The sequence below is a fragment of the Elephas maximus genome, chromosome 13 (genome assembly GCF_024166365.1).
Source record: "Elephas maximus indicus isolate mEleMax1 chromosome 13, mEleMax1 primary haplotype, whole genome shotgun sequence".
NCBI classification, from domain to species: Eukaryota; Metazoa; Chordata; class Mammalia; order Proboscidea; family Elephantidae; genus Elephas; species Elephas maximus.
The window spans coordinates 77,650,841-77,663,744 of NC_064831.1; the positions used below are offsets into that span (position 1 = coordinate 77,650,841).

Below are 12,904 nucleotides of genomic sequence, written 5' to 3' on the forward strand. Positions count from 1 at the left end.
CCATAGGGTTTCCAAGGAATGGCTGGTGAATTCGAACTGCCAATCTTTTGGTTAACAGCCGAGCTCTTAACCAGGGATAGGGGTATAGAATTGACAATACATATTTTTTGGGGGACACAGTTCAGTCCAGAAAAGTGAGGTGGTACATTCCTGTCTCTCATGTATTTCAAACCGCTCCTCCACTTCCTTCCTCACTGGCCAAACTTTGGGTCCCCAGGTCCCTCTTTACACGTGCACGTGCTACTTCCATTGCCTGGAACACTCCTCCCGTGCACACAGCTGACTCATCCTCACTCTTCCTGTCTCAGCTCTGATGTTATCTTCTCAGAGGCATTCCTGTAAAGTCACCCCCCCATCAATTACTTATCACTTTGTTTATTCCCATCCTTCTATTCCTGCAATTCTCTTGTTGACTCATTTGTAACTTGGGTATAAGTCCTTGTCTCTATGTCTCACCCTGTCATTCCTCGGGGTGGCCTATATTTGCCTCCCAGCAAATCTCTGTGGTAGAAGGTCATCTCAATATAGGTGCATGTGTTTAAACATGTGTGTGTGTGTTTGCGTTTTCTCCCTCCATGTTTAATAGTCACAAATATGTGCCCAGGCTTGTGTGTGTGTGGATTGTTGTTTACCTAAATGGAATCAGCACAGTCATCCGTTCGGATCAGTAGATGAGTACATTGTTCCTGGGGTGCCACTTAATTCTAGCAGCGTCTAACTGCTGCCTTTAAGGACTGTTATCATATCAAAAGTTGTTTTTTGAGCCCGGCAAAGTAATAACCGTGGGTGTGCTTTTTTTTTTTTTTATTCTGAAGTCTAATGGCTGCTCCTTTCCCCTGTACACCTTAATGAGAACAATTAAATCACCATTAAAAGGAGAACGCAAGTGTGAACAAAAGGCTGATGTCTTTATCACTGATGGGCACGTTTGCTATGGGAGAGACCGGCTAGAAGGAATTGTAGGTGACTTGCTGAGTTTCTTCGACCTGTATGAATGTTAAGAGTGCTGGTTGGCTCATGTACCCTGAGAACTCTCTGTCTTCCTTTAGAAGGGTGGCTTCACGAAAGCTCTCTGGACTTTTATAGTGGGGACAGGACATGGAGGAATTTTACTGTTTCTTTGATCTCTACAACCTTCAAAAGCCTCAGAATCTTCTCCAAAAATGATCTGTGGCCTCAGCTGTCAGCAGATGTATCTTTAGCAGAATAGAGCAAAGAAGAAGAACGGAACAAAGTCAGACTCCTGTGAAATTAGCAAGCTTACTAAAGACGATGTTACTTATGTCAAACCTGTTCTTTAATTCCCCACCCCCTTTATTTGTTCATCTTTCAGAAACCTATCGAGTAACCGGCTCACCACCCTGTCCTGGCAGCTCTTCCAGACGCTGAGTCTTCGGGAATTGTAAGTTCAGCTTTGAAGACCATCCAGGTAGTGGAGTGGTGGTTGGGTCGGAGAAGTACCAAGACATGGAGCTACCTGAAGGCGAGGAGTACAACTGAAGGGGTACTTGGGTTGAATGGCCTGGAATGTATCATGTTCAGTGAGAGCTGGGAAGACCACCATCACTTGATTTCTGATCCTCTTTCTGGGTACCATAAATTTCAGAAGACAGGCATCTCGTTTGTTAGCAAGACCTACTTTTGTGATCTATAGGGAGTTAATAATAATAGTGTGTCTTAGTTATCTAGTGCTGCTGTAACAAAATACCACAAGTAGATGGTTTTCAAGAATGGAAATTAATTTTCTCACAGTTCTGAAGACTAAAAGTCCAAATCAGGGTCTTGGCCATGTTGATTCCTTCCTTTTCGGGAGCCCTGGACATTCCTTGGTTCCTCACATGGCAGCGCTCTTCCCAAGTATGTGCTTCCTTCTGCATCTAATCTGCTCTTTTTGTAACTGAGAAGTGATCGTGGTTTACAGTTATACTCTACACTGATGGGGCCCTATTAACGTAACAGAGAAAATCCTATTTCCAAATCGAATCACTTCCACATGTATAGGGGTTAGGATTTCAGCATGTATTTTTTCGGCGGTGGGGGGGAGACACAATTTAATCCATAAAAATAGTATTCCTATGGGTAATAATAAACAACATTTATCAATTTATAGTAAATAACATTCATGATACATAACTTTACAGATGACCAGGTGTGATTTCCCTTACATGACCTTGGTTTTATCATCTGAGAGTCATGGGAGGTAGGTATTATATTCTTTACACTTCACGGATGAGGATTCTGAGCTCTAGAAAAGTGTGAGAGACCCAGCCAAGATTGCATTGCTAGCACTTGGTGGAGCCAGGACTTGAACCCAGACTTTCCAACTTAAGATTGCATGTCCTTGTCACCACTCATGATCATCTTTCAGCTTACTTGGCTTGAGTATGGGCATCCTGGGGAGGGGGGCAAAGTCATATATTTATTTCATCAGTGTGTGGGCCAGCTAGCCTTGCTGCATTCCAAGGTTGATCAGTGTACCCCTATCCCAGCCAGCCATTTTGTGCAAACAAATGTTGGATGGATGAGGGGAAATTCGTGACCGCTGCCGGAAAAAAATAACTCATGTTGATGTGTGAGTCATTGGGGTCATCTCTGTGCACGGACAGTATATTATGTTGAGGGAATAAATCAAGGAAGAAATTGAAAAGGAATGGAGGCATGGATGAAGGTAGAGAGTCCGGGTTCCAGAGACCTTGCCCACGTGTTCCCATTTATTTGGTGATTCAGATGCCAAATCGCCAAATCACAGAATGCAGATTGTTGCACTGTCTTTACCAAGATGCACTGGCCCTGACCCATGCTCATCCTGTCTGCCTTTCACCTGGTTCCTCCTCCACCTGGCAAGACCTGAGTTCATGGTTGAGGTATAACCTTACCTTTTCAGACCTGGCTGGTCAGCAAGGGGGATATTTACACCCAGCATCCCCATGATGACCTTGTATGCCCTACTTATTCTCATATACCTTGTACGTCTGGATAAGAGAGAACCTAAGTGTCTATATGATGCTTCAAGAGGCCATTCCAGGGGTGGGAAGTTCAAGGGTTATCTCTTTAACAATGTTGGAGTATTTAGGACAATACTGTTGTGGGTTCCTTTCTTTTCTTGGAGCTTTACCCCACCCAGGGGTGCCTGGCACATAGTAAGATCTCAGTAATCAGTGTTAGCAGTAGCCGCTACTACTGTGGTGTGGCTGCCATAGGTATAGTGATCGGATTCCTTTAGCCACATATGGCTGAAATCCAGAAGTACACCAGTGACAACTACCTGGGCTTAGCCATTGCTGTGAGTCGATTTAGAAATCCTATAGGACAGAGTAGAACTGACCATAGGGTTTCCAAGGCTGTAACCTTTATGGAAGCAGACTGCCATATCTTTCTCCCAGGAGCAGCTGATGGGTTTGAACCTCTGACTTTTTGGTTAGTAGCGGAGTGTTTAATCACTGTGCCAATAAAATAAGGTAAATATGTACTTATTTGTTTATAAAACACTTAAATGATAGACTATGTTAAAGGTTAACAGACAGACACCTAATTGTCAGGCTATTACACTTGATGTAATGTATTCATTCCCATCTTTGTGGATATACATGGTAGAGTATAGATTCAAACCCTTGACCACTATGATAAACTATTACCCAACTTTTTTTTTTTTTTTTTTTTACCTTAGAGGTAAATGAACATGACTACTGCGGCTAGTACTAACTCTGCCTTCTGAGATCTTACTGTGCGCCAGGCACTGTGCTAAGCAATCTGTTCAACTCTATACATTATTTAACTTAACCTTGATAACAATTCCATAAGAAAGGAATTTTACCATCATTCTACCTTTGAGGACACTGAGGTGCTTAGCACAGTTAAGTATCTTGTTTAAGATCATTCATTACGTAAGAGCTAGAATATGGATTCAAACCCTTGACCATTACGCTGATTATCTCCCAACTTTTTCCATCTGTCTCCACCACAAGGATCTACTCTACAATAATCCTCAAAAACTACTTAATTGTAGTTTTTTTTTCTTCTTTAGTTTTATGGTTTTTAAAAAATTGCTATAAGTGCATATATGTAACAAAACATTTGCTATTTCAGCGTTTTTTTTACACATACAGTTCAGTGACGTTAACCATGTTTGTCATGTCGTGCCACTATCACCACTATCCATTTTCAGAATTTTCCATCACGCTTAACAGAAGAGCCCGGGTGGCACAGTGGTTAAGAGCTTGGCTGCTTACCAAAAGGTTGGCAGTTCGAATTCTCCAGCCTCTCCTTGGAAACTCTATGGAGAAGTTCTACCCTGTCCTATAGGGTTGCTATGAGTTGGAATCCACTCAATGGCAATGGGTTTGGTTTTTCGTTTGTTCATTTGCTTCTTAACAGAAATTCAGTGTTTCCCTAAGCAATGAGTCGCCCTAAAACTGGTTGTGGGCCCTGCCATCCAGGAGCCACCTGGGAGCTACTTTTCTTGGGAGTCTTGCTCTGAGTTCTCCCTGGACACCTGCCCCTTCATCTGTGGGAAGCCAGGGACAGTGATGGCATCTCTCCAGGGGACGTGTGGAATGTGCAGTCAGCTGAATTGTTGAGAAAGCATTCAGTGCTCCTAAAAAATCACTGGATGCGAAATCAGTGGTGTGCTGGCCTGGTGACCTGTTGCGCGGTGTTTTAGAAACGTCTATTCAGTGGATATATATTTAAAGAAAATGCCAGATTTCTCCCATAGGATCATGGGATTCTGCATTCATTTTTCTGTGGGATCAATATGCCCTGAGCTAGATATGACTTATGGGGGAATGAAGATGTTCCCTTTGGTGGGAGTCAGCTTGTGAGCACCACCATGTCCATGGAGTATTTTATTTCTGTCATATCGTTAAATAAGAAAGAATTATATTGAAGAATAAAGAAACCCCCCTCTAAGGAGCAATCATCCTGGTAGGGGTCTATTTTTTGAGGAAGAATTGCATGTTGAGTGTGGAAAATTTATCTTTTGGCTGGAGAGGCCGCGTGTTGGCTCTTAGCTGTGGCTATGATTAAAATCCAAACAATCCCAGTTCCTGGCAAATGGAAGAGAGGGTAGTATTTTCTTGTCCAGTTTCCTGATTAGTCCACATGGCGCCATCTGCCATGAGCCATCTAGACTGGCAGGGCCTGCCCAATGGAGCCTGTGGGCTGTGGTGTGGGGATGGGCCGGATATTGCCAGGAAGGAAAAAGCCCCAGAGGAGAGAGGCCAGAGGGAAGGAGCTTCGTGTGCTCTGGCAGAAGTGTGAGGCTTCACGTGACCTCAGGAAGGTGGGGTGATGGCCCCACAGAAGAGACAAACTTGAGTATGCAACAGTCTCTTAGCACATTTCACTCTGTCATTGCGGATCTCTGCTGTGCCACCAACCAGGCTCTCTCCCCAGGATCCTTGATAGAAGAACTGACACTGTTGAGATGCCCCATTGGAAAGGCAGAGTATGGAAGGTGTTTCCAGTAGTAGAGAAGAAGAAAGAGAGGGATTTATGTATGAGGTCCTGTATAAATCACTTCCACCTCCATTATTTCATCTAATTCTCAAAGCAATCTCGTGAAGGAGGTGTTGTTATAATCAGTTTTACAAAAGAGGGATTTGTGGCTTGGCCGAGTTAAACAACTGGCCCGAGAGCATATGGCTAGTAGATGGTAACTCTGGAATTAGTGTTATGGTTATTAGCTTTACCACCATCCAGGTTGGTTGTTTCCAAAGACCGTGGTCTCTCTCTTATACAGCTTGGCAATATACCATACATGCTTAGCATCTTCTTCAGAAGCCAGTCTCAAGATGGTGGCTCCCCTGAGAGGAATCACGGAAAAAAGTTACTGTCTCAGAGTTCTTGCCATGTTCTAGAGCCTTCATTTACCTTATCTTGTTTACTTCTCTGTACCAATTGATATGACCATATCATTTTCCTTTTTTATCCTGTTAATACGGTGGGTTATGTTGATTAATTTTTAAACGTCGAACTAGCTATCAAGTTGATTCCCACTCATGGAGATCCCATGCGTTCAGAGCAGGACAGCCCTCCATAGGGTTTTCAATGGCCGTAGTCTCAACGAAGTAGATCACTTCCATGGCAACGCTGACTATTTGAACCAGGCTGTCCCCCCAGGAGCTACTAACCTTTCAGTTAGTGTTGTTGTTGTTCGGTGCTGTCGAGTTGGTTCTAACTCATAGCGACCCTATGTACAACAGAACGAAACACTGCCCAGTCCTGTGCCATGCCCACAGTCATTATGCTTGAGCCCATTGTTGCAGCCACTGTGTCAATCCATCTCATTGAGGTTCTTCCTCTTTTTCGTTGGCCCTGTGCTTTACCAAGCATGATGTCCTTCTCCAGACACTAATCTCTCCCGACGACATGTCCGAAGTATGTAAGACGTAGTCTTGCCATCCTTGCTTCTAAGGATAATTCTGGTTGTACTTCTTCCAAGACAGATTTGTTCGTTCTTTTGGCAGTCCATGGTATATTCAATATTCTTCACCAATGCCGCAATTCAAAGGTGTCAATTCTTCTTGTCTTCCTTATTCATTGTCCAGCTTTTGCATGCATATGATGCGATTGAAAATACCATGGCTTGGGTCAGGCACACCTTAGTCTTCAAGGTGACATCTTTGCTTTTCAACACTGTAAAGTGTCTTCAGTTAGTAACTGAGTGCAAACAACTCGTGCCACCTAGGGACCCTTCATTTACTTTAGTGAGATGAGGAGGGTGGTTTTGGCTGAGTACCTGACCTACCACTTCTGCCAGGCCAAGTTTGCTTCCCTTACTGAACCAACTGGAAACGTCTCTCAAGACTTGCTTTAGCGTAGCCCACACTATTTCAGTAGCATGGATATGAAGAAAATTGACTTGACATTGAGCAGTGCCCTCAGAAGTCTGTGAATATGGCAAGATGGTATTTTTTTCTTTATAGAGGAGACTGGAACTATCTGTCCAGAAACCAGAGCTAGGCTCTGAGAGGTTGTCTCAGAGATAAAGAACGAGTAAGAAAGGAAAGAAGCTTGGATTCAGAATCCCACGATACAATTTAGGCAACAGTACCAGGTATCAGAGAATAGATACCTACAGCACAGGAACCCTTCAGAGATACCCCAGGGACCATTAGTGTATCTTGAGCAGGCTGATCTTAATATCCTGCCTGCATGGAACAGACATGATTCAAATAGATTGGAGTATTTCATTTTCTTAAAGAAAGTGACAGTTATCTCTGGTGTAATTTGCAAATTTAATTGACTTGGTAAAATATTAACTTGGTGTCGAGTATGGATTTGGGCTAATCCTGGCACTGTCCTCCCAGGCTGGCTTTGACCAGTTTGCGAGGCTCTGGGAAAAGTCATTAAGCAACAGTGTTAATAATGTTATTACTATGAAAATATTTTTTGCTTCTTTATTGCTTTTTTTAATTCACAAAACATATTAGCATATATTATCACCAATCCTCATAATAACATTGTGAAGGAGTAGGGTCCCTCATTTTGCAGATGTTAAAATGGAGCTTTGGAGAATTAAGTTCCTTGCTGTATTACTTTTTCGTGGCTGCTGTAACAAACTGCTACGATTTGGTGGCTTCAAACAACGGAAGTATATTCTCTCACAGTTCTGGAGGCCAGTTTTCCAAAATCAAGGTGTCAGTAGGGCCATGTTCCCTCCAAAGACCCTAAGGAAGAATGCTTCCTTGCCTCTTCTAGCTTCTGGTGACTCCAGGCTTGGTTCCTTGGTTCCAGCCTCTGCCTGTGTCTTCACCTGGCCTTTTTTCCTGTGTCCTTGTATCTCTGATCTCCCTCTCCTTTCTCATGTAAGGACACTAGCCATTAGACTTAGGCTGGACTTTAGGGCCCACACTCAATCCAGGGTGATCGCATCCCAAGATCCTTAATTACATCTGCAAAGACCCTATTTCTAAATAAGGTCACATCCATAGGTATGAAGGGTTAGGAATGAAACACATAATTTTGGGGGCCACCGCTCAACCCATCAATACTTGCCCAAGGTGTCACAGCTGGCTTAATTTAGGTCTTCCGTTCATGCGCTTTTTCTACCATGTTGTTGTTGTTGCTGTTAGGTGCCGTCAAGTCAGTTATGACTCATAGTGACCCTGTGTACAACAGAACAAAATGCAGACCAGTCCTGTGCCATCTTTCCTACCATGGACTGTGGTTATCTCAGGGAGCCCTGAGCAGATTGCTCAGGCCTGGGGGCATTTTTGCCTGCAGTGAGTCAGGCTGCCTTTGCTCATCTAGGTCTTCTCATTTCCCACGCTGCTGCTGGGAGGAGAGAAGAAAACAAGGAGAGTGATGACTGGAGGGAAATCAATGTTTTCTAAACACCCAGTCCTGGCCTTGGCTGAGCTGCAAAGTGCCCGCGTGCACATGCCACACGGGCTGAGTTAATCCATGCAAAGCCCCCAGGGCCCAGCAATTAGGCCCCGGGCCATCTTGGGGCCAGGGCTGGGTGTTGGTAAACTCTGCTGTGAAGCAGCTGCTGCTGTATTATTCATGGTCTGCCTGCATTATTGATGGCACAGGGAAAGCGTGCTTTAGGCTCCACAAGTCTGCCCCTGAAGCCACGGATGAAGGCTCCTTTGCCATAGACCTGATCTGATGGAAGGAGGGACACAGAAGGGACAGCACCATTTAGAATCAGGGATTGCCCCTTTGTTTCTTGACCTCCTCACTGTTCTTTCCAGGACATGAAGATGACTGTGCATTTGCTCAGTGGGATACCCAGGCTGCCACTGTTTTAAGAATCAGCATGGTTTCTGGTGTGCATGTGTCTTGTTCCCTTGAAGGGAAACCTAGGGGCATAGGGGACAGCACCCAAGTTTCCTTTGCAGTTTCCAGAAGACTCTGGATCAGAGGGTGGGACCATCTCTCAACGTGTATCCCTTGACCAGGCCCTGTAATCAGGACCCTGGAGGAAAAGGACAAAGGACAGAAGGACACAAAAGAGCTGTTGCTACGCTCGTGCCTGGCAACATCTTTGGCATGCCACAAGCACTGCTCCTAGTACCCCCGCCAGCCTCTGGACAGCCTTTGGCACTGTCTGCATTTGGGGGGCCACCCAGATGGTTGGGACATGCAGGAGTGCAGGGCTTGGACAAGAGGCAGGACTGAAAACGCTTGAAGCAACCCAGCCAAGTCCTGACTTCTCTAGCCTTTTCCACCCAGGTGGATAATTTGTATTTTTACACCTACTTAATAATGAATGGCCGCGGCTTGTCAAGTGAGTGGCTGGGGAAAGCTAGGCTGACCTGGTTCTGTTTGCAGATACTCAAGCATCTGGACCCTCAAATACTCTCCAACAGGCCTGCCAGGCTCCTTCTGGCAGCCCTACAACGTGCATCCGAGGGCTCCACCTGATCCGGCCTCCGTTTCCCACTCACCCTGGGTGGCTGACTTTCACCTTCTGCTTTTACGAGGGAAGCTATCAATGGGTTCTTCCTTATGCTCCCCTCTCGCTGTGAGGGTTTAATGAGGTCATGCGTGTAAGGTGGTTAGCATAGAGTTGGGCACCTGGGAGTGTCGTGCAAATTCAGTTGTTCCTGTTATTTTTGTTAATCCTTTCTCTTTTTCTCTTGCCTATCTTTTTTCTTTTTCTGTTCTCTGTCTCCTTTTCAGCCTCAGAGGCATCTTGCCTATCCCCAGGACAAACATCTCCAAGGCTTCTTGAACTCGTCCTTCACTTTTCTCCTCTAGGACTTTGGTTCCCCCCACCCCCACTCAGCCCATCTCTATTCCTAATATGTCTCATTTCTTCCTTTCCACTTATTTGTTGTCTTTGTTTTCTACCAAAAACACTTCTCTCTCCCACTGATATCGTGTCCTCTGGACCTGAAAACCTTGAGGTCATCTGCGACTCTTTGCGTTTCTTCTACTCCCAAAAAAAAAAAAAAAAAAAATTAGCCCTCGTCTTCCTTTATGTTGGCTTGGTCTTCGCCTCCCTACCCCCAGTTTTTAATCTCTTTACTCTAGACCCTTCTTAACTAAGCAGCAGTTATTAGATGGTGGCTGTTGTGGATCCAGTTGTGTCCCTTAAAACTCTGTGTTGGCAAAAAGAGACCAGAATTACTGGCCTGACAGAGACTGGAGAAACCCCGTGAGTATGGCCCCCAGACACCTTTTAGCTCAGTAATGAAGTCACTCCCGAGGTTCACCCTTCAGCCAAAGATTAGACAGGCCCATAAAACAAAATGAGACTAAAGGCACACCAGCCCAGGGACAAGGACTAGCAAGCAGGAGGGGCAGGAAAGCTGGTAATAGGGAACCCAAGGTTGAGAAGGGAGAAGGTTGGCATGTTGTGGGGTTGTTAATCAGTGTCATAAAACAGTATGTGTACTAACTGTTTAATGAGAAACTAGTTTGTTCCGTAAACCTTCATCTAAAGTACAATAAAAGACAAAATTATGTGTTGGAATCCTAACCCCTAAACTGTGGATGCAATAATGTTTCAGAATATGGTCTTTGTTAGATTAATGAGGCCGTATCAATGGAGGGTGTGTGTCCTAAACCTGATCACTTCTGAGTTATAAGAAGCAGCATAGAGACAGAGACAATGAAACACAAACGTCCTGACCTGGAACGCCAGGGCTAGAGAAGTTGAGAAGAGACAAGGATTGTCCCAGAGTAGACAGGGAGACAGCCTTCCCCTAGAGCCAGTGCCCTGAATTTGGACTTGTAGCCTCCTGGAATGTGAGAAAATAAATTTCTGTCCATTAAAGATACCCACTTGTGGTATTTCTGTTACAACAGCACTAGGATACTAAGACAGTGGCCCAGAATCTCATAGAGTCCCCCAACACCCTTCCAGGAGACCACAAGTTTAGATACTATTTTTATAAGAACACCAAGACATTATTTGCATTTTCATCTCATTCTCTTCTGATGGTACAGTGGAGTTTTCCAGAGGCCACATGACATGTGATACCATCAATACTCTGACAACTAAAACAACAAAACTCCAAACCTATTGCGGTCAAGTTGATTCTGACTCATAGCAACCCTATAGAACAGAGTAGAACTGTCCATAGGGTTTCTAAGGCTGTAAATCTTTACAGAAGCAGACTGCCACATCTTTCTCCCCGTGGAGCGGCTGGTAGGTTCGAACTACTGACCTTTCAGTTAGCAGCCAATTGCTTAACCACTGCACCCCCAGGGCTCCAACTAATGGAGGTTATACTAACATATTCTTGTGTTTTAAAACTTTCTCAGTTTTAATTTCTAACATCCTAAGTAGTTATAGATATAATCATATGAATGAAAGCTCCTTGAGACCTCAGTAATTTTTAAGAGTGAAAAGGAGGCCCGAGACCAAAAAGCTTGAGAATCTCCACCTAGGCCCTGCTGGCCTATATGGCGCCTGTGTGTGGATTAGAAGACTCACCCTCTGAGTGGATGCCGCCCTGGGCCTGGGCACCTGATCTGGTCACCCATGTATGGACTGGATTTCATTCCCAGTTCACCCTCTTGGGTGGTTCCTTGAGGAGTGCACAAACTACACAACTGTATGTGGTGACCCTGCATCCTATAAGGCATCCTAAGGGTCCCAATCTCCTGCTCACCTCCCCTCCTGTTCATCCTGCACACTGTCATCAGGTTCCTCTTATAAAGATCCTGTGCTCATACCGTTTTCCACCTCCAAGGGCCTCAGGGGCTGCTGTAGGATCTCTAGTCTCCTTGGTGTGGCAGGGAAGGTCCTCTACCATCTCCCTGCCACTCACATTTCAGCTTTTTTTTCCCAGGGCTCCTTGACACAGACCCATTTCCCCGCCTAAACTCTTCTTTCCTCTTTTCACACCTCAGCCCACAAAAGGCCCTCAGCCTTCCTTCAACCAAGGAACCAAACGAAACCAGTTGCCGTCAAGTTGACTCCGACTCGTGGTGACCCCATGTGTAGGATCTTCAGTGTCTGATTTTTCAGGAATAGGTTGTCAAGCCTTTCTTCTGAGGTGCCTCTGGTCGGACTCGAAACTCCAACCTTTTGGTTAGCAGCTGAAGTTTTAACTGTTTGCATCACCCAGGGACATACTCCCAACCTTCCTTCTTCCCTCTCTTTCCCTAGTCTCTGCCTACATAGGCTCCCAGTTCAGGGGCCCTGTTTTGCTATCGTTTCATCTCACATTGCACCTAGCCATGCTTTGCACATGAGACAAAGTGTGGAAAGTGCATGCGATGTGTAGTCCTAGAGACTTAGACTTGAAACCCTGCTCTGTCACTCAGCTGAGGGACCTTGAGCTTGTTATTTAACCCTTCCAAATCCCCGAGAGATTCCCTCGCCTGTGTGAGAACAATACTGGCTGTCTCCTAGGGTTGTTGTGAAAAGCAGATGTTCAATAAAGGTTAGTTTCTTTCCCTGCCTTTTCAAAAAGTGTAGGGTGCAGAGAGAAGTCCTGGGTAATTTTGAATTAAAAGGATGTGCTATAAGGGTATTTGCACATTCTACCTGTGGTATCCTAGTTGCTAGAAAACATCAATTCTTTTCCCAAAGGGCCTGCTTTTTTCTGAAAAGCTGATTAATTTTGATACAAAAAACAAAAAGCAAACCCATTGCCAACCAGTCGATTCTGACTCATAGCGACTCTATAGGACAGAGGAGAACTGCCCCATATGGTTTCCAAGGAGTACCTGGTGGATTCAAACTGCTGACCTTTTAGTTAGCAGCTGCAGCTCTTAACCACTATGCTACCAGGGTTTCCAATTTTGATACAGGCTTTACTATTTGGGAATTGGCCTGTTGTCAAAAATATTCTGGGTCTGAGTGCAATTTACCCAAGTGCCACTCCCTCTGGGTACCAACAGATTGTTGTTGTCGTTAGGTGCTGTTGAGTGGGTTCTGATTCATAGTGACCCTGTGCACAACAGAACAAAACACTGCCTTGTTCTGCACCATCCTCAC

At 44.8% G+C, this 12,904-nt stretch overlaps 1 protein-coding gene across 4 annotated transcripts in view; it reads left to right on the forward strand.

Annotated features, from left to right (window-relative positions):
- Window positions 1–12,904, forward strand: part of NTRK3 (neurotrophic receptor tyrosine kinase 3) — a 473,624-nt gene that overhangs the window by 136,549 nt on the left and 324,171 nt on the right. For all 4 annotated transcript variants that reach the window (XM_049905334.1, XM_049905331.1, XM_049905332.1 and 1 more), the window contains exon 4: window positions 1,334–1,402. In XM_049905334.1, the coding sequence (XP_049761291.1) occupies window positions 1,334–1,402 (69 nt within the window). The remainder of the gene's footprint in view (window positions 1–1,333; window positions 1,403–12,904) is intronic.